General features: G+C 46.3%; 1 protein-coding gene across 4 annotated transcripts; it reads right to left on the bottom strand.

Annotated features, from left to right (window-relative positions):
- Window positions 1-776: 776 nt before the first annotated feature.
- Window positions 777-15,636, bottom strand: CMBL (carboxymethylenebutenolidase homolog). 4 transcript variants are annotated; one of them, XM_033111132.1, is made up of 7 exons: window positions 15,452-15,636; window positions 14,611-14,673; window positions 8,502-8,752; window positions 5,468-5,575; window positions 4,490-4,632; window positions 2,255-2,346; window positions 1,332-1,511 (listed from the first exon to the last, which is right to left on the bottom strand). In XM_033111132.1, exons 3-7 carry the CDS (start codon window positions 8,714-8,716, stop codon window positions 1,332-1,334), a joined length of 738 nt encoding a protein of 245 aa, XP_032967023.1. In that variant the 5' UTR covers window positions 8,717-8,752; window positions 14,611-14,673; window positions 15,452-15,636. The 4 variants fall into 4 exon arrangements, with proteins under 4 accessions (XP_032967022.1, XP_032967023.1, XP_032967025.1 ...); XM_033111131.1 differs by lacking the exon at window positions 14,611-14,673 and having other exon boundaries at window positions 777-1,511; window positions 15,452-15,635; XM_033111134.1 differs by lacking the exon at window positions 14,611-14,673 and having other exon boundaries at window positions 8,502-8,733.
- Window positions 15,637-19,224: the final 3,588 nt, after the last annotated feature.

A 19,224-nucleotide genomic window follows, 5' to 3' on the forward strand; every position in this document is an offset into this window, starting at 1 on the left:
GACTGGTAGTCAGGCTTTCTGTAACGCAGGCCAGGAAAACCTGACTGGTACTCCAGGCTGGACCAAAACCAAACTCCTCTCCACGGTTCTGCTCTTCTCTGCCGGCATTTCCCATCCTGTATGGTCTCTAGGCCGACCTCAGATGGTTCACTGTGCCCTTCTAACTGCTCTGCAATCCTCTCCTCTCCATTCCCCAGCCTGGGGTCAGGCTCATGTCACTGCTCCCTTGCTCCCTCCCTTTCCAGAGGGTCCCATCTGTCACTCTGCTGCTCTCATAGGAAGAACTGAGAACAGCAGTCCATGGGACTCTGCAGGCCACACCCCCACCCCCTCCAGCAATGGATAAGAAGGGGTAGACGTGGTTCCCTGAGGCTGCAGGGCTCCTTGCTTCCGTCTGAGCCCCAGCAGCCCCCGGACTGACACGGAGTGGCCCCAAGTTGGCCATTGGGATGCAAGTCTCACGCTCAGCTCAGGACCCAAGCAAACCCCCACCCGAGGGAGGGAGCCTGTGGAAGACCCAGGCCTGGGTGGCCCTTCTGGTGTCTGCAGACAATGAGACGGTTCAGTGGGAGGAACAGCTAACTGGTCTGGGCTTGGGTTTGCCAAGGAAATTCTCAGATGCAACAGAAAGACAAACTGCAGCGCTGTGACACGGGAGCGTAACGGGATTAACGGAAAGTCCACAGACGCAACGCAGCATGAGAGGTTTGATGCAGCCCCAGCCTCTGGGACCCAAAGATGCCGTGTGTGGAAAACCACTGCCTAGGACACAGCTGGATGGTTAATGATCCATTTTTTACTAGCCTTTAGAAAAAGCCACAAAACCTCAAAAAGTAAGTTTATTAGCTTGATATATTAGGCCAATGGAAGCCTTTTTAAATCTCTCATAGCGCAATATATGAATGTGACATCTGTATTAAGACAGATAAATGTCTAAATTGGGCTTTTAATCTACATGAGTTTACAGTTTATGTTTTCATGGCTTTGCAACATTAAGTCATTTTAAAAGACGTACTCAAAAGACCAGGAAGGTCACACCTGAGCTGTCAACTGGCCCCTGAATAGCCCCAGGTTTTTCCTAATAGTTAGGATATTACTCCATCATTCAAATTCATCAGGTACTGACCTATTTTTAAAATTTTTATTTATGTACATGTTAAAAATAAAATCTCATACATTAACATGTCCTACTGAGTTTGTGTTTCAGATGAAATAATGAATCTCAGGATTCCTTGACTTATTTTATATAAAGTGAAAAATCAAATTACCTCAATATTTCAAAGCAAACTTCTGGACGAAAGCTATCTTGAGAAAGTTTCCCTTGGCCACTGCTAAACATACTTGTTCAGCCACTCAAGTAAATTCCTTCTTGCCTCGTCAATATAGGGCTTGTCTTCAGGAGAACAATCTTCTCTCTTTCGGTGCACGAACCCATGAGTTTGCCCGGAAAACGTTTTAATTTGATATTCCACTTTGCAGTGTTCTTTCAACTTCTGGGTCAGCAAAGAGACCTGGTATGCAAAGGTTTTCATGATGATACGATTTTAACCCTCCAGTAATATTTCCCCTTCTCCACATCTATGAATGCTCACAAAAGAGATTCAACATCAATGCTTTAATAAGTTCTATAGCTATACTGAATTTTTTTTAACTTTTATTTATATTGTGTGTTTTCCCAGGACCCATCAGCTCCAAGTCAAGTAGTTGTTTCAATCTAGCTATGGAGGGCGCAGCTCACAGTGGCCCATGTGGGGATCGAACCGGCAACCTTGGTGTTATGAGCACTGCGCTCTAACCAAGTGAGCTAACCGGCCGCCCCCAAATTTTTTAATATATTTAAGTATATAATATTCAATATAGTCAATACAAAGTTCAATATATTCAAGTATAAATTATTTGAAATTTGTATTAACGCAATGAACAGCCGTTTCTAAACGACTGCTTGTGAGCCAGTTTCCTGCTGCCTTTTCCTCATCAGCACACTGGCTTTAACACACCATGTCTTTAAGGGCACAGACCTTGTGATAACCCCGGGTTACACCTGGGGGGATGGGGTGGCAGGCCCGGTAACCAGGCCATGCTGAGAGCATTTTTGGGGAGGTTACAATCCCACTCTAAGTCCCCAATAAAACCCACTTCTAAAACAATGTTGAAAAATATTTGGAGCAATAAATCAGCCCTTTAGTATGTCTTCCCCAAACTGTCAAATCGTGCTATTAAATACAGAAATGTGAAGCGAAAGGTGCCAACTTACTTGTTCAAGAGGAATCACAGCATCGTTTTCAGCAAAAATGAACAGCGTGGGGTTCTTCAAGCTGTGCACGTCCTCGGAATCCTTGATGATGCCTGCAGAGGGGGGACAGGGCCACGGGCTGTGATTCCACACACGCCGCAGAAAACCATGTGGGTTTGGTTTGATTGTTCAAAGTGAAATGATGTGCTTTGGGGGTTTGGTTTATTTTCTTTCTAGCAACTGCCCAAAAGTGGGCTGACCTATAAAATCAGTCTCGCAGAGAAGCTTAGCAAGTCAGCTCTTCTCCCACTTCGCTCACTGGGAATCGGGCCTTTAAATAATGGAGTTCGACCTTGCCAGCTGCTTGGCGTATTAAGTAAGATACAGGAGCAGCCTGAGCAATGCTCCCTCTTGTTCTGTGCCTTCATTTAGCAAGAGCTGATAACTTTCAAATCTGGACCATCTGACCACCACTGTTCTAGAAATTTCTCAGGGTATGCGCAAGCCCCACCGGCTCTGACCTCAGCGTGCTGGTGAGTTCATTCATTAGATGGGGCAGCCATTTAATAGGGTATCTGTGCTCAGACAAGACCAGAAACGTGAAGTCCCTGGACAGGGCACCTGGTCCTAGCAAGCCAACCCTAAACATTCGTTTTCATCCTTCGTTTTGGAGTTTGAGAGATCGTTTAGTCATGAGGAAGGTTCTGCTTGGGGATTCAGACAACAGCCCTGGGGGTGGCCATTCCTATAGGAAAATAAGCAGAAGCTTTGCAACATAATGCCATTTTAAGATAAGAGTCGTGCTAAAGACTCTTCTGAGCTTCTTAAAGATGATAAGGAAGATTCTATTCAAAACCAGCAATGGGGGTTTTGCAGTAGGGAGATCGGCCTTAGCCCGGGATACAAGGACAAGTGGGGATTTATGGCCAGGGAGTAGGGTCAGTGGACGGAAAACTGAAAGGAAACATTGGGGTGGGGCATTCTGGCCAGATGACAAGGTTCTTGCTGAAGGCAGGCCAGATGAAAGATACCAAGGGTGGGCCGTGAGGAATTTTATCAGATATCAAAGGTGGGGGATTCTCGCTAAACTGACCCAGTGGGCCAAGGGCAGAGCCCAAGGTCAGGGCCTACTCAGAAAGTGGGCTCGCAGAATCTGACTCAAATATGGTCAAGAGTCTTAGTAGAGAGAAGAAAATAATAGGTGGCTTTTTTTTTCCATTTCCTCTCGGCAGCACAGCAAAGCTAAGTAACCTTTTCCAGGTTACTTAGTCTCCCTTGACCCATAACTCCTCTCTAGGAGGCAGGGAGCCACGGAAAAGACGGCCACGCTCCCTGTGCCACTGTTAACGCCCAGTTTTATGGCTGGACAGCGGTTTGATGGCCCCAGGCCTCTGAGTCCTGACGCGCTCTGCAGCTCACACAACAGCGGCCAGAAGGGGGCGCAGGAGAGCCATCCACGCAGCAACGCCTTTTGCTAATTACATAAGGAGCTGTTTTAGCAACCGTCAGCTCCAGTTGTGTCCAGCGGCAACTGGCAAGCTATTCCTTTCGTGTAAGTAAATATTCAGTGCGTTTAAAATGCTAAAGTAGGCGAAAATACCACAGTGAGGAACCATTATACCAAATAAGAATCATTAGTATAAACTGTATGACACATACATTATGAAAGAAGGCCAAATTTCCTTTTTTTGGTTTTTTTCGTTTTTACATTTTTATGGTCTGAGAGCTTCTAATCACGAACTTAGTATGCCATTTCTATACACAGATGCAATGTGCTATCAGTGCTACGATACCTTTGGTTTGTTTTGACTGATATGTTTATGTCACTATTTACATTTTAGAGTGCGTTTTCCTTTCGTCCGTTCTTTATTGTGTGTATGTGTGTGTGCACGTGTGCAGTCAAGAATCATTTGTATCTTGGAAAAATCTTTTCTTAGATGTTGTTCATAGAAACATTGCGGGGAATGAATCATTATCCTGGAAAATAAATGTCATTCTCTTCGTCCTAAGTAAAGACATTGAGGTGTCAGGTTAGATGACTTTCCCAAAGGCACACTCTTGGGACCCGGGTCACTGCCATTGACATCCTCTGGTCACTGCATAACAAACCTCCACCTCTGCTTTCAGACTTATGAAGCCAATTTCGTGACAGTGGGGTTTTGTGTGGCCCCCGGCGCCCTTAGCTCAGCAGAAGCCCATGGTTCCTGCCACCCACCTCCTGTTTTCACTGTGTACATTTGTACAAGGCAGATTTACCGTAGACGGACACCCCTGCCCTGAATTCTGGGTATTTCATCATCAAGTGATGGACAGCAACTCCACCCCAGCAGAATCCCACGACGCCAATTTTCTGCGCGTGACACTGTTGTTTCAGATATCTCAAGACAGCATCAACCTCTCTAGAAAAGGAAGAAAAGTTATTCAAGAATGAAGAGGAATTTTGTGAGGCCCTGGGAAGGGCACTGGGCAGCAAGTACTCTATCGGTGGTAACAGGGTAACAGGGCTTTATCAGCAGCTGCTCCTTGAGCTTCTGAGATCCTTCCGGAGCTCCATCTCTCCACCGCAGGCCCAAGTGACAGAGTCGCCTCTCCTGGCAGGTCTCCCTGCCAAGCCCAGCCTCCTCCAATCACCTGACAGGGCTGCAGCCTGGCTCTTTCCGAAAGACCAGCAAATCTGAGCAGCTCACTTCCCAGCTGAAAGCTGAGCGACAGCCATCCACAGCTTCACGATAAAGGCCAAAGGCCATGGCCGGCTCTAAGACCTGATCCCACGGTCTGCCCCTTTGAGCACTCCTCGCCTCTCCCTCCTCTTGACAGGCACCAGCCACAACTGGGCAGCTCCCCAAACTCTCTGACTTGGCACATTCATTCCCGCTGCCAACACCCCACTGGGCATTGCTGATCTCCTCCCAGGCCCAAAGCTCAGAGCAAGGTTTGGAAAGCCACAAGGACTATTTAAGCTATGAGGGGACCATGGACAGTGGCCCTAGTCTTGCAAATGGTTCATTTGCAAATTGGTTGTTTGGAACAACTCAGAAGACATTTTCAACTGGAAGCAATGTGCTTAATTGGAGGGCTATGGCCACCGAAGTCCAACCTGGAAGGAGGCTGAGTGTGAGAGGAGTGGAGCCAGACCCACCGCTCTCTCCAGACAGCTCTTCCTGGTGCTCTGGGAGGCACCACAAACACAACCACACACCCACACACACACACCCGCACACCCCCATAACTTACTTATCGATCTTTCTGGCATTTTTTGTTTTCAACCACTCAGGGAAAGTGGACCAGTCCCCAGAGGGGTGCCACGGCTCTTGCCCTACAAAGAAGTCTGGAACGATGGTTCTGTAAAATAGGAACAGGAATTGATCTTAGTTTCGTTGCTGTTGGGACTCTGTATTTGCTTCCATTCATCAAGAAACGTGCTATGTTGGCAATTCTCGCTCCCAGGAAAAGAGAAGTCGAGGCCACAAGGACCAATTTTGATCACAGCAGAGGCCAGCTGGCACCAGGGCAGACCCTCTCGGGTTTCACAACCGAAGGTGCAATGCCTTTGCCAGCCCATCTGAAATGACAAGGCGACCCGGCCGTGCACACACCCCGTGAGATATTACGGCACAGGACAAGGGGCCCCAGCAGCTAGGGCCTCGAGCAGGGTGACTACAAGGGCCCCTCCAGCTCCCACACGCAGGGTTCACACCTCTCAGTGGGCCTTTCATGTTAGCCTCAGGGCAGGTTAGCTGTCCAGTCACAGTGACCAAGCAATTTTCCCCGACTCCACCCAGCATGCCAACAACACGGTACAATTTCCTGCCCAGAGGGTATGGTCTAATGAGGGTTCCAAAAGGGGCCGAACAGGGAGAACAGCCAGAGGACCGAGTCCTTGGGGATTGTAGGGGAAGAAAATATTTCCCTCCTTCTCCTCTAGGTTCCTTGGCTGTTCTAGTAATTAAACTGCCATGAGACCGATGAACAGGTGAAAATCAAATTTAATTTAGTGGATGACAAAGGGGTTCTATGGAAAGTGCCGTCACAGGGTGATCTGATCATACATTCCTAACTGGCCAGGTCACGGTGGGTAGTCATGCTCCAGCCCTATAACTTCTTTAGTAAAAGTTTTATCTTTGCCTTAAGCAGCCCTGTCCATTACTTCTTGGGGTGAAATAACCACCTCAAGAGAGCACAGAATCTTATTAACCCCCCTGTAATCCAATCTGCCTTCCTTTCTCCCACCTCCATGTCCTCTGCCCTACATTTCAAATGCATAAAAGAAGCTGTAAAACTGGTATTGTCTAGAGCATTTGAGATCTTGCTCCCCGGCAATTGTCATCAGTTTGGCTCCAATAAACTCATAAAAATTCTCTACGGGTTTGGACGTTTCTTACATCAACAATGTCATACATAAAAATATGAAACCATTAAAACATGTATGAAAAAATATGAGACCATAAAAATATGAGACCCAAAGGCAGTCAAGCAACTGAGGCTTATGTGCCATCCTACGCTAAGGAACGGGATTGGGGTCTGGGCTTCAAGGGGGAGGAGATTAAGTCAAGGGGCAGTGAGAGGAGATGTTCGGTAATTAAATATTTGTCCTGCCGTGTAGAAAGGTCAATTAGATAGTTATCTCTGGTAATAGCTCTCTTCCTGAGCCAGGCCCCTATCTAAATTCTTCTAAGTAGTGAAGGGAGGAGAAGTAAAAATTGTTCTTGAATCTGCTGGGGTTTGATCGCCTTCAGCTCAAAACAACCCACATGCCAAAGTGGCACATTTTGGGGCAACATGTTCTGCTCCCCTCACGACCTTCCATGAAAGTCAACCCAGGAGGGTAGATTTCGCCAGAGACCCATTTCCTAAAGGGTCACCCCCATGGAGTGGGGGACACAGTTCCTCCTGCAAGGGTGTAAAGAACACTGAATTTGGGGTTAGAGAATCTAGTTCAAGTCCCAGTACTGCCCTATAACCTCAAGCAGTCATTTAACCACTCTTTAGCCCCCTTTTCTTGACCTGACAAACAGATTGCACCCTTTCCCGCCCAGCATCAGAGGATTATTTTAAGGGCAAACTGATTGTACAAGAGTGAAAGGGCTTCGTAAATCACAGGTATCGTAACTCATTTTTTAGGATCCATCTCCAGCTAAAGGACCCAAGGGAGCCACGGTCCCATTCAATCTGCTGGTTGCGACAGAATGCCCTGGGGCAGCTGCACCTCTGTCTTCATGTCCTGGTTTCCTAATTGGTAAAATGGGAACAATGACAGTCCTGACCTCGGGGACCAAGGACAATAGCCCTGTACCACCCGTAGTGCAGGGTCTGGTGAGCCAGAAAGCTCACCATGGAGTTGGCCATGGCTTTGATTACTGAGTTTGCCCCTAGGGAGTTAGGTTGCCTCCTCTTCAAGAAGAAATTGGGGGCAGGGGGAGTGAAAAAATCTAATGAAAGTCCTCTTTTTGGGCAACACTAAATTTGCATCATATGCAGTGGGTCTGCTGCCTTTAAATCGAGTTCTCTTCGAAGGAAAATGAGATACGTGCACCCTTTGATTTCTAGCTTCTCTTTTGGAGAAAACAAAGGAAACTGGGGTGCTCCCAACTCAGGGCTTGCCAGGTTTTCTGCTTTCTGAAGCTGGAAAGGAAGGACTGGTTCCTGCTCTCTGTGCTTTATTGAAGCTGTTATCAACGCCGGGAAAGGTACAAAGCAAACAGGTGACAGCATTCACCAAAGGTGGCCATGGCCACGTGATCTGACAAAGGCACAAACTTTGGGACATGCCTGATGTCTCACTGTGTCAGTGCTAGAACCCAGTCTACCTCAGACAGGGTCATCCAGGGTAGTCTGTGTGGAGACCAGGATACCAGACGCTCCACCTGTGCTGAGATGCACACGGAGTTGCCTCAGGGACCAAGTAGTGGGTCCTCTTCAGAGCTGGGGAGGTGTCCTGTACCTGTGTCCAGGCAGGGCTCACCCTGGGGGTATGCCTGGGAGGACCTGAAGCCCAGGGATTGGGGTGGAGCAGGTGGCTTCCACTGGACAGCAGTGGATGTTTAAGTTTGACATTTCCCATTTACCTGCACCCCAGAGAGATACGGAAGTAGACAGTGGGGCTTAGACTCCATTCCATTGCAAACACGAGACATAACAGCATGAATGCAACCAACAACGTCAATTAGAATACAGTCAGGGTTTGGGGGTTTGTTTTTGTTTTCCCTGAAAGAAACAAAATATAGATCACAGAAATTTACATGATTTTACGCAAATTCTTTACACGTACGTGTATCCATTTCCTGCAATCATGTCAGCCATATACTTGGTATTGGGCAATTGCCAGCCGAATATGTCTTGAATGACGATCACGGCCTTGCCCGCATCAACGGGAGATCTGGTGACATAGGCCTTGATGTGCTCGACTTGAACTTCACGGCCCATCCCTCCATACTCTATCTTATGGCCGATGTCACACGGGCAAGGGTGAGCTTCGTTAGCCATCGGAGCTGTTTGTCAGCCTACAGAGAGAGAACACGCCTTCCATTCCGAAGGGTGCAAATCCAAAGAGCATAAACAGTAAGTCAACTACAATCAAGATTACAGAAAACAATTAACTTTAACTCTACCCCTAGTGCATTCATGCCAGAAATCAGTGGTAATTCCTGCTTCTGGCAACATGACAGAGTGGGGCTAAGACTCCATTCCCACTGCAAACACGGGATATACCAGCATGAACGCAACCAACAAATAAAAACAAAGATGACGGAGCTCATAGGAAACAGGGAACAACACCTGCACCAGGACTGGAGAGGAAACTGAAACCAGGTTCAGGATGGCATGAGCAGATGCCCAGCGAGCGTGGGCAGACGGGACAGGCCAGACCCAGCACCAAGCCCTAAACCACCAGTGCTTTGGAGTCTGTGGAGATCCAGTGAGGCCTGGGGCCCTGTGAGACGAGATTGATAGCCGAGACCTCCCCATGAAGCCTCAAAGGTTCATATGTAGTGGGGGAAATAAAAAAACAAACAAACAACAACATCAAAAATAAAACAGCCAACCAGGACTAAGAATATGGTAATGAAGCCCAGGAAGGGAAATAAGAAACCAGCACCTAAATTGACACCGTCCCTTCCAAATAGGAAAACCTGAGCTGAGACATTAACATAACAATTGGCCCTGGGCAGAAACAAATGCAAAACTGCTCACGGCAAGACTTTCCCCAAAAAACCCACAGGGCATGGAAGAGGAACTCACTTGGAAGCACTACACAGGAGGAAACTGTCCAAATAAACAATAATAAGGAGAAATTAGGGTAACACTGGGAGTACAAACGAGGGAGGGACCTAACAAGCTTGACCCAACAAACATAAAGCAGGAAAGGAGAAGAAAACAAATTAAAACCTATCAACTCCAAAGCAAGAAGTAATGTGGCTGAAAGAGATGCAAATAAATATACGCAGATTAAATCCATATTGGAGATGGATTCTCAAATTGAATTTTTTTTAAATCATTTTTTCTGTGCAATTATTCTGCAACTATTTTTTTTTAACTTTTATTTAAGTGTGTTTTTCCAGGACCCATCAACTCCAAGTTTCAATCTAGTTGTGGAGGGCGCAGCTCACCCTGGTCCGCGCTGAGATCGAACCCACAACCCTGCTGTTACGAGCATCATGCTCTAACCAACTGAGCTGACCGGCTGCGCCTCAAATTGAATTTTTACAAGTTGAGGTGCCATCGGAAAGGAGAATCTGGGACCGCTGAACCTAAAGATGTACATACAGAAAAAATGACCAGATGTCTGGGATTTGCTTCAAAATAGTCCAGTGGGTGACAGCGGTGAGGAGAGTGTGTGTGAGTCAATGTTGGAACTGGGTGGTGAGTTCAGGGCTGTTCCCTGTACTTACTTTTCTCTCTGCTCTTATGTATGCTTACGATTTTCCACAATAAAAAAAATTTTATTTTTATTAAAATTTTAAAAACTATAAAAGGCTCCATACACAAAGTGAGAAGATACAGACTAGGGGACGATATTATTCTCAAAGCAGAATTCATACCTAGGTAAAATACATGAAGAATTCTTATAAACCAAGAAGAAAAAGACCACCCAGATAGAAAAAGGCTCCCGTTATGGACAGGCAATTCACCAAAGGTCACTGGTACTTGAGGAAATTATATAAAGAACAAGGAGATACCATTTTATATCTTGCAGACGGGCAATGAGTCTGTTAACACCAAGTGATGGTGGCCCGGGAGGGAAAACTGATACAAACTCTGGAAAGATGTGTAGCAATGATAACTACACCCTGTGAGACAGGAGGGCAATTTCCTACTGTTGAGTTATTGGGAACCGTCTGTTGCTGGATCCTGGTAAGTGTCCCAAGAATATCCGCCCTAGGGTACCACCGATGGGCATCGAGGAACCTTGGGAGGCAAGCCACAAAGGTCTGTGTACCAGCAACAAGAGACTTTCCCTATCACCACACAAGTGTAATGAGGTCCATGGTGACCTTTCCCTAATTTAAATACTAAAAAATCACGGCCAGCGGTGGAGATTTGCCGTACTGAGACATGCGATGCTTGAAGAAGCATGTAGCCACACTGTACAGGCGCCGAGAAACCTCCGCCTTTTCCAGCCTAAACCTAGCTTTCACCCCGCCCTGCTCCCTTTACAGCCCTGCCCCAACTTCTTTCGAGGAGCCACCCTTTCTCGGTGTTGGTTCTCCTGAGCACACACTTAATGAACCTTTGCCACTTGCCTGAACTTTCTTGTGATCTCTCTTGATTTCCATCCTGGGAGACGGCAAGAACTCAGGGCACCAGTAACATCTGCAACCCATAAACCCCACCACTGAAAATCAAGTGTGTGTGTGTGTGTGTGTGTGTGTGTGTGTGTGTGTGTGTAAATTATATTCTTGGTAGCACAGATATGATGGCAACAACTGGAAGACCATCAGGAGGAGAATGGGATAAACTGTGATTCATTCGTTGTTGTGGCCTGGAGTCTGTCCCCGCGGAAGACAGTTCAAGTGCTAACCCCCAGGCCCCCTGAATGTGCTCTTATTCAGAAATGAGGTCTTCAGAGAGGTCAAGTTCAGATGAGGTCATCCCGGATGAGGGTGGGTGCTAATCTAATTACCGACTGCTGTCCTTGTAAGAGGGAAATTTAGATACAGAGACAGACACACAGGAGAGAAGGCCATTCGAAGACAGAGGCAGGGGTTGGAGGGATGCCTTTACAAATCCAGGAACACTTGCCAGCAGCCTCCAGAAGCTAGGAGGGAGGCAAGGAAGGATTCTCCTGGAAAGGTTTCAGGAGAGCATGAGCCTGCCAACACCTTCATTTATGACTTCAGGCCTCCAAAACTGTGCGAGAATACATTTCTGTTGTCGTAAGTCACCCAGTTTGTGGTAATTGGTTTTGGCAGCCCTAGGAAATAAATAAACTCATAAAAGGAATATTGCATGTAGCAGCTCAATGAACAAACTATATATATTTACCAATATCATAAATCTCAAAAACATAATGCTATAAAAAAACAATAGCTTTTCTGATGCTAATAGTAAAGCACAAAAGAACACATTTTTATTAATAAATATAGGGAAATAGTAAAAGTATAACTCAAGGAAATAAAACTCACCACCATTAGGACAGTAATTATTGGCTGGGGGAAGGGATGAAGATTGCTGGCTTTAATTGTATTTGCTACATTTCATTTCCTTAAAAAGTTTTGATTTGAATTACATAGGACAAAATATTAATTTCTTTTAAATCTGGGCAACGTGAATATGGAGCGCTGTTATATCATATCATGTACTTTCTAGAACATTCTAAATGTTCATAACTAAAAATAAAATAACTAAACTTTAAGGAGAGAGAAATTAATTGGATCAAAAAAAACTTGACTCTATTTTTCGTGGTATTGTTTTCATAAGCTACATTAGAGACCTGTGATTAGTAAGAGAACAATCCAATGTCAATAGCTGTGAATTTCAGGCCCCACAGCATTGTTGAGAACTGAGTCCTGGGGCTGATGTCTTACCTGGGCTGTCCTCTGAGGACGCAGAGACCACGGAAAATCCCGGCCATTCCAAAGCAGCCTTGTCTCTCAACCTTTTATTGACATCCACTTTCCAGAAGAAGTGTTTACAGCCAGGAGACTCACTCTCTGGAGTGATCCTGCAAGGTTATTCTCCTGCAGAAAGGGGGTGGCAGCCAAGAGAGGCCCGAGCGTGCTGCATGTGGAAGGCTGGACTCCCGCCAGACCTTCGTGGCACAGCAGCCTGTGTGTCCTGGGCCAAGGCCACGGTGGGCACAGTACACAGTGGCTATGGACTGCCTGGTATAAAAAGGAGCACGTGAAGGATTTTGTTTTACTCAGATGATAGGAGGGAATGAGACAGATGTTGTAACTGGTTCGAGGGAAAAAAGAAAAGGGCACAAATTTATATGCAGTAAAGCAATAGTGAGATGAATTGCAAATAGAGACAAAACTGATGTTTCCAGGCGAGGGGAGGCAGCCAATCAATTCGCTACCAGACAGGAGAGAATTTACAAGTCTATCGTTACCCTGGACTTCCCAAGCATTGCAAAACAGCTCAAACACAATGCATGGGGCTAGGATCAGACATCCCAGCAGGATGTGTGCTATGAACGATGATTACTTTTCCCCTGAAAAGTAGAAGTTTCCTCTACATGACGTCATAGGGTCATTCATTGTGCATGATAAGGTTTCGGTGTCCTCATAGAAGGGGATGGGGACTGTGGGTCTGACGTGTAAGGTGGGGTTCTCATCAAATGTGTGCCCAGAACGGCTTCTCTGTCATGGCACGTGGGCTTGGCAACACATCCCGGCCATCCTGAGATCGGATCTGTGGTCTCCACTGCTGATGCCTCTGGAAGTCATGGTCCTCTCTATGGCGCCAGGGATGGCCAAGACATGCTCCTGCAGAGGACACCCTGATGGGCACACTTTTGGCAATGCCACACCAAATGCAGCACTAACGCCCGTGATTCCCCCATAACATTCATGCAAGATGCCACATGTATGAATGCTCGAGCGGCCCACTCCCCTACGGACTGACTTTTATGGTCCCTTGACGAAGATTCTCTCCTTGACCAAGCTCCTCTGAACTCTCTTCTCAATTAGGCCCTGACTTTTGGGCTTCCAAGTTCACCTCTACATTGTCCAGTTTTAGTGAGAAGCCTGCTAAGTCAATTTAGCAGAAGCCCTCACTCTCCATGTCTGATCCCGTTCCTCACCGTCTGCCATCCTCCAGCCGATGACTGATGGCCCTGCCTCGTCTTCTGCCAAAATCCTGTTAGGTTGGTTTAGCGGGATTCCCACGTCCCTAATGCTCCCTCTTAGTAATATCCATCCACTGACTCCTACCCTGCTCCTTGGCCGTAAGTCCCCACTTTTCCTTGTTGTAGTCGGAATTGAGCCCAATCTCTCTACTGCAAAACCCCATTGCAGTGGTCCCTACACCTATGGAGGGTCCTGAATAAGGTCTGCCCTACTGTTCTTTAACAAGTGTCATGAATGAATAATTTTTTCCTGAACACCCTCCAGCCCTGCTTCATGCAGCAAGTGCCTCCATGAAATTACAAGTCAAGACCCATGGGAATCACTGTGCGTCTCTGATCAGCAAAGCCCGGGAGGCTGCCCTGTCCTGGCTCCTCTCCTAAGGTGTCCCTTCCTGAGGCATTCCTTTACTCCATATAAATTTGTGCTTCTTGACTTCTTTTTGGAACCAATTCTAACATCTGCCTGGTTCCCTCTTTAATGCATAACACAGAATCTTTAACACGTGCTCATTTTTATATCTGTAAGAGAGTCAGGATTTTGCCTTTCGCTGAAAATTATCTTTTAACAGTAAAATTGAACAGCATTCCCCTTTTCTCGTAAGAAGTCAGAAAGACAAGCAATGGATGGTCAAGTGTGGTGCAGCAAGTGTAGCTTTCCGGCTTTCACTCCCCCAACGATTTAAAGAAGTGGGACTCAGAAGTCAGACTTCCCATCGCAATAAAGCTCTCCTCCAGAAACAGGGAAAACAGACTTTGACGACAATAAAGCTCTCCACCAGAAATAGAGAAAACAGATTTTGATGAGTGAAGGGGATTGGCCGTAAATGGGGTTGTAACAAGCAAAGAAGCCTAGCAATGAATTTCTGGAAGCTTCAGAGATTTAGAAATGGAAACCATCTGCGAGCTCAACAACAGTAACGCTGAAAGAGAATACAAGAAAGCGGTGGTGACTGGAAGCCTCCGCGTTTTTGTTTGTTTGTTTGTTTACTGGGTAAAGTGCACAGCCACGATTTTCAATTTTGCAGCAGAAAGCTAGGGCCCTACTTCTCCTTAGATGATTCTATGAATGTGAACTCCTCCAATTACTTACTTTTCAGCAATCATGCTTGTATTTTCCAAAGGGCGCACGGTCCAGACAGCATTAAAGAGAAAGCTAGAAGCGAAGAGCACACACTGGCCTGTGAACACGCCAATCACGTGGCTGCCTTTGACCTTTCCTTGGGTGGTTCCACGCCTAGATAGGATTTCCCCTGATATCCACAGGGCTCAGGGCTGACCACCGTGTTTTAAATGGGCTTAGAAAACAACAGGTGGCAATTTCCATCAACAAGAAACCTAAATGGCAGTGCCCAATGATAGCAAGGCCTGGGCAAGGCGACACTTCTGCCTCCCGGCCCAGTGGCTGTGGGTGTGTACAGTGTAGTCTTTCTTGGCAACAGGTACCCAGCATCCAGAACATCACACCCCCTAGACCCAGCACCTCCTCTCTTAAAATCCGTCCTTTAAAAAATGCAAGTATGCTCATCCCGCCCCATAATTTTATATTAATAGTAAAAACTATACAACCAAAATGTTTAACTGTAGAAAAACAGTTACAAAGAGTATTTAATGGCAGGAAGGAAAGGCTTCTAGCATAGTGTTAAATGGGGGAAAAAAAAAACGACCACAGGTTTACATACAGTATAATTTCAAGTATGTTTTTTAAATGTGTGGCTAAGCAATACAGGAAAATATGCGCAGGGGGGTGGGTGGGGGTTCCTTTTCTGCAAAGACAACGGACTGCTTTGGTAAGTCAGGTTTTGAAAATGGGCTTCGACAGGCTCACTACCCGCGCACATGGCAAAGACCTTCCTTGCCTCCCGCAAACACCCGCGCGAGTCAGGGCGGCGCGGGGGCTCCGCCGCGTTTCTGGGCTGGGGAAGCGCACGTACCTGGCGGCCGCCTGGAGACTGCGGTCTACGCGCGCGGAGGGGGCGACACCCGGAGGGCGACCGTCAGGGGCGAGCGGAGTGGGAGGCGCCTCCTCCCGGACGGAAGTGGACGCGGTGACCCAGGGCGGCGGATCCCCGCGGGCCAGTGGCAGTCCCGCATTCCCAGCCTCCGGGGAAGGCGGGCCAGAGGGACAGGGGAGGGGAGGAGAGGCCGGGAGGGAGGGCTGAGGTGGTGAAAAGGGAGGAGGGAAGAGCTTGGAGAGGGAAGACGGCTGGCCTGTGAAATTGACATGTGAGCCTGGCTCCTAAGACCTGTAACTTCTTTGTTGTAAATCAAAGTTAGGCTATTCTTCAAAACAAATTATTACATAATCACGTTGCCCTCCACCACCCCGTCTCCACTCCGCATTTTGTCTGGACATCTAAGGTTGTGGTAACTATTGAAGTAAGAAACTGTTCAATCCTGTAGAGAATTTTTATGAGAATATTTGAGCCAAACCGAGGACAATTGCCAGGAAGCAAAATCCCAATGCATTGACAAAATGCTCCAGAGAATGGCAGTTTTGCAGCTTATTTTATACGTTAGAATCAAAGGAGATGTAAGAAGGGGGATTACATGAAATCCATTTGGTGGTAGATTTAAGGGGGCTGGAGAAAGCAAAAGGGGTGGGAACCTGTGGCGTTGGATAAAAGGAAAATGGAGAAATATATGCTTCCTTTACATTTGTAGGTACAGGATGGTTAATAATTAACATTTACAACACATAGAGATGGTATTCCGGGGACAAGATAACAATGAGGGGTTCTGTGGTCTTGTGCTCTGGTGTTCAGTGGTTGTGGCTTGAGGGGTCGGAAAAAGAAGGTTACTCTGACATTTCAAAGGTGTGCTACCTTAGATGCACAAAGATAATAGACTAGACAGGCTCACTAAGCTCAAGATTGACCTCTGTCAAGGAAGCTACAGGCCTAGGACAAAATTACCCACCATAACCCGCTCTTAGTTAGGAACTTTTATGTTTAGAGCATCCTATATGATGACTTTTGGTCTCTACGAGTTTGTAACGTCCACCAAGCAGGCCTTTCCTGAGCTTGTCAGGTTTAGTATGTGGCCCCTTTTTCGTCCACATAACCAATTCAATTGGCTACAAAAGAAGGCTAAGAAAGAAAGTAAGAGATGTGATTACGAAAATAAGTGACAGCAGGAAAAGGAATAGCACATTTCTGATGCCACAAGAATTTAATTTAAAAACGTAGGACCCCAGCAGTAGAAACCTATTAATTGAGATGCTTCTGTGGGTGGAAAAAAGGGTTCTGTGGAAAGTAACCTCACCAGGAGATCTGAGCATGGCTTCCTCACTGGGCAGGTCATGGTGGGTGGTCACGCCCCAGGCCTGTAACTTCTTTAGTGAAAGGTTAAGCCAGCCCTGTCCTTGTTCTTGTGCATTCAGGTGAACACACCTTTGAAATGCCAGCTGTGAGTGTTCTCCCCTGAAAACACCAAAGCCCAATGAGTGGGCTTTGCCTCCTATCCCCGTCAATTTCTGTCAACCCCAAGACAAGTCCCTTCTTTTTGGACTCAGTTTCCTTAACTATAAAATGAGGGAGTAGAAGAGATTTGGTTCTCTAACTTTAGCAGACATCAGAGTCCCCTGGAAGGCTTGTTAAAGCACAGAGTGCTAGCCCCAATCACAGAGCCTCTGGTCCAGGATGTCCAGGGTGGACCCCAGGAATTTACATGTCTATTAAGATTCTAGGTGACAAGGCTGAAGCTCCTGGTCCAAGGACTACACTTTGAGAGTCACTAGACCAGAATCACAGTGCCTAATAGACCCACTTGACCGATCTAGGAAACTTGTAAAGTTCAGGTGTCCTGGGCTCAGACCAACTGAACCAGAATCTTCAGGGAGGCACTGTATTTCAAGAAAGCTCCCTAGATGATTCTTATGATGGACCAAGTTTAAGACTCAGTTAAACGAGATAATCTGTACAGGACATGTCAATGTCAGCCTTCCATGATTTTACATTATAGATCCAATAAGAAAGGCCCAGCTGAGGGAGGCAGGTACATCTCTCAGGATGGAATACTTCTTGTAGCTCACTCAAACTGGAAACATATAAGAAAAGGGAATTCTGGGAAAAATAGCTCAGCCTGGCCAAGTGGGCACATTACCAAACCATCGCAACATAGTGGGTGTTCTCCAGCTTTCCCCACTACAGAGGTGTTGTCCTGGGGAGATACAGGTTTTACCATCATACAGATCCTTCACATCTGTGGGGACAGAACCAGGAGAGCAGTTTTCAGGCTCTCAGCCTCACATGGAAAGATGCTGGCTCAGGTAGTAGATGGCTATCAGCTGTGATCAGATGGCCATCAGCTGTGACCAGTTAGCCATCAGCCACTGAAATAACTGCCGTGGCTAAGCTAGCAAGGGCAGATTGCAATTAGCAAGGGGGTTGGTTGGTTGGCAGAGAAGCAGAAGGCAGGCTGCGGATCGTGTGGCTCCTGCTTCCTGTGTCTCCAACCCAGCCACCAACGAGAATATAGTGGTATGAACCCCCACCCATGGCTCCATTGGTGTTCCTATTTGGCCTCACCATATCCTGCGTTCTTGTGCAGGGCGCAGGACCAGAGACCCCGCATGCCACCCCACGTGACGGCATCCCACTCTGAAACATCTGCAATCAAATTATTTTACTGCCTTCAGATTTTTCCAAAATAATGGGTAGGTGGTTTTTGTTTTTGTTTTTTATATCTGAATAATTAAAAGAAGTCACCAGAGTGTTATTACCCAGAGAAAACCGAGGACCTGGACATAAATTCTTGTTTCATATCCTAAAACATACAGACTACTTGCAACACCCAAAATGGCAGTTTTGCAGCTTCATCAGTTTTAGTTCCAAATTCCTCTGGATGATTTATCACACAAGTTAATATTTAACACAGGCTCAAAAAAAAAAATTAAAGTTACAGTCTTATAGAAACTCTTCGTGTAAGGAAATACTAGGATTTCATGGAGTTCCTTAATAAATTTAAGAGCTATGACTCAGCAATCACAGCTGGTTATCCCTCCAAAGTTGTTTTATTTTTCATTATGAAATAAGGAACTACATTCCAGGGACTGAATGAGCCCAAGCTGAATTAACAAACAGAGCAAAGGAGAAGTTAAACAAAACTATTGACTCTGTGATTCACACTGTGATTTCACACTGACCTTGAAGGCAAGGTCAGGAAAAGTATTCCATGGAACTGCTCCTCTAAAGAAATTTTGGATCAAAATCAGAAAAAGTGCTGGTGTGTTTCAGAACATCTCAACATAATACCTGAGGGAGAACCTGAATCCAGGTCATCTGTACCGTTTGTGGGACCTGTTGCTGACTCAGCCCCCAGACTTTGAATGCAGCCATAGGTCGTAGGTCCTACTGAGTTTTGTGTGAGGGGCAGGCATTCCTGGTGAAGACAAGTCAGAGGCTGGGTAGAAAAGCAAGTAGCTAGCTGGTTTCTAGAAGATTCTTGAGCCAATAAGCCATCACCTCCAGACAGACAGAAAGCCTCAATTCGCGTTTTTAACTTTTTATTGTGAAGATTCACAAATATGTAAAAAGTAGAAAGAAAAGTACAATAAACTCCTACATACCCCAGACCTACATATAATTATTGTTCATAGTTTGCTAAATTTGCTTCATCAATTTCTTTTTTTGCTGAAGTATGTAAATTATAGACACATGACATTTTGCCCCTAAATGATTTTGTGGTTGTCAGCCTCCAAGATGAC

The sequence above is a fragment of the Rhinolophus ferrumequinum genome, chromosome 7, assembly GCF_004115265.2.
Source record: "Rhinolophus ferrumequinum isolate MPI-CBG mRhiFer1 chromosome 7, mRhiFer1_v1.p, whole genome shotgun sequence".
Lineage (NCBI taxonomy): Eukaryota > Metazoa > Chordata > Mammalia > Chiroptera > Rhinolophidae > Rhinolophus > Rhinolophus ferrumequinum.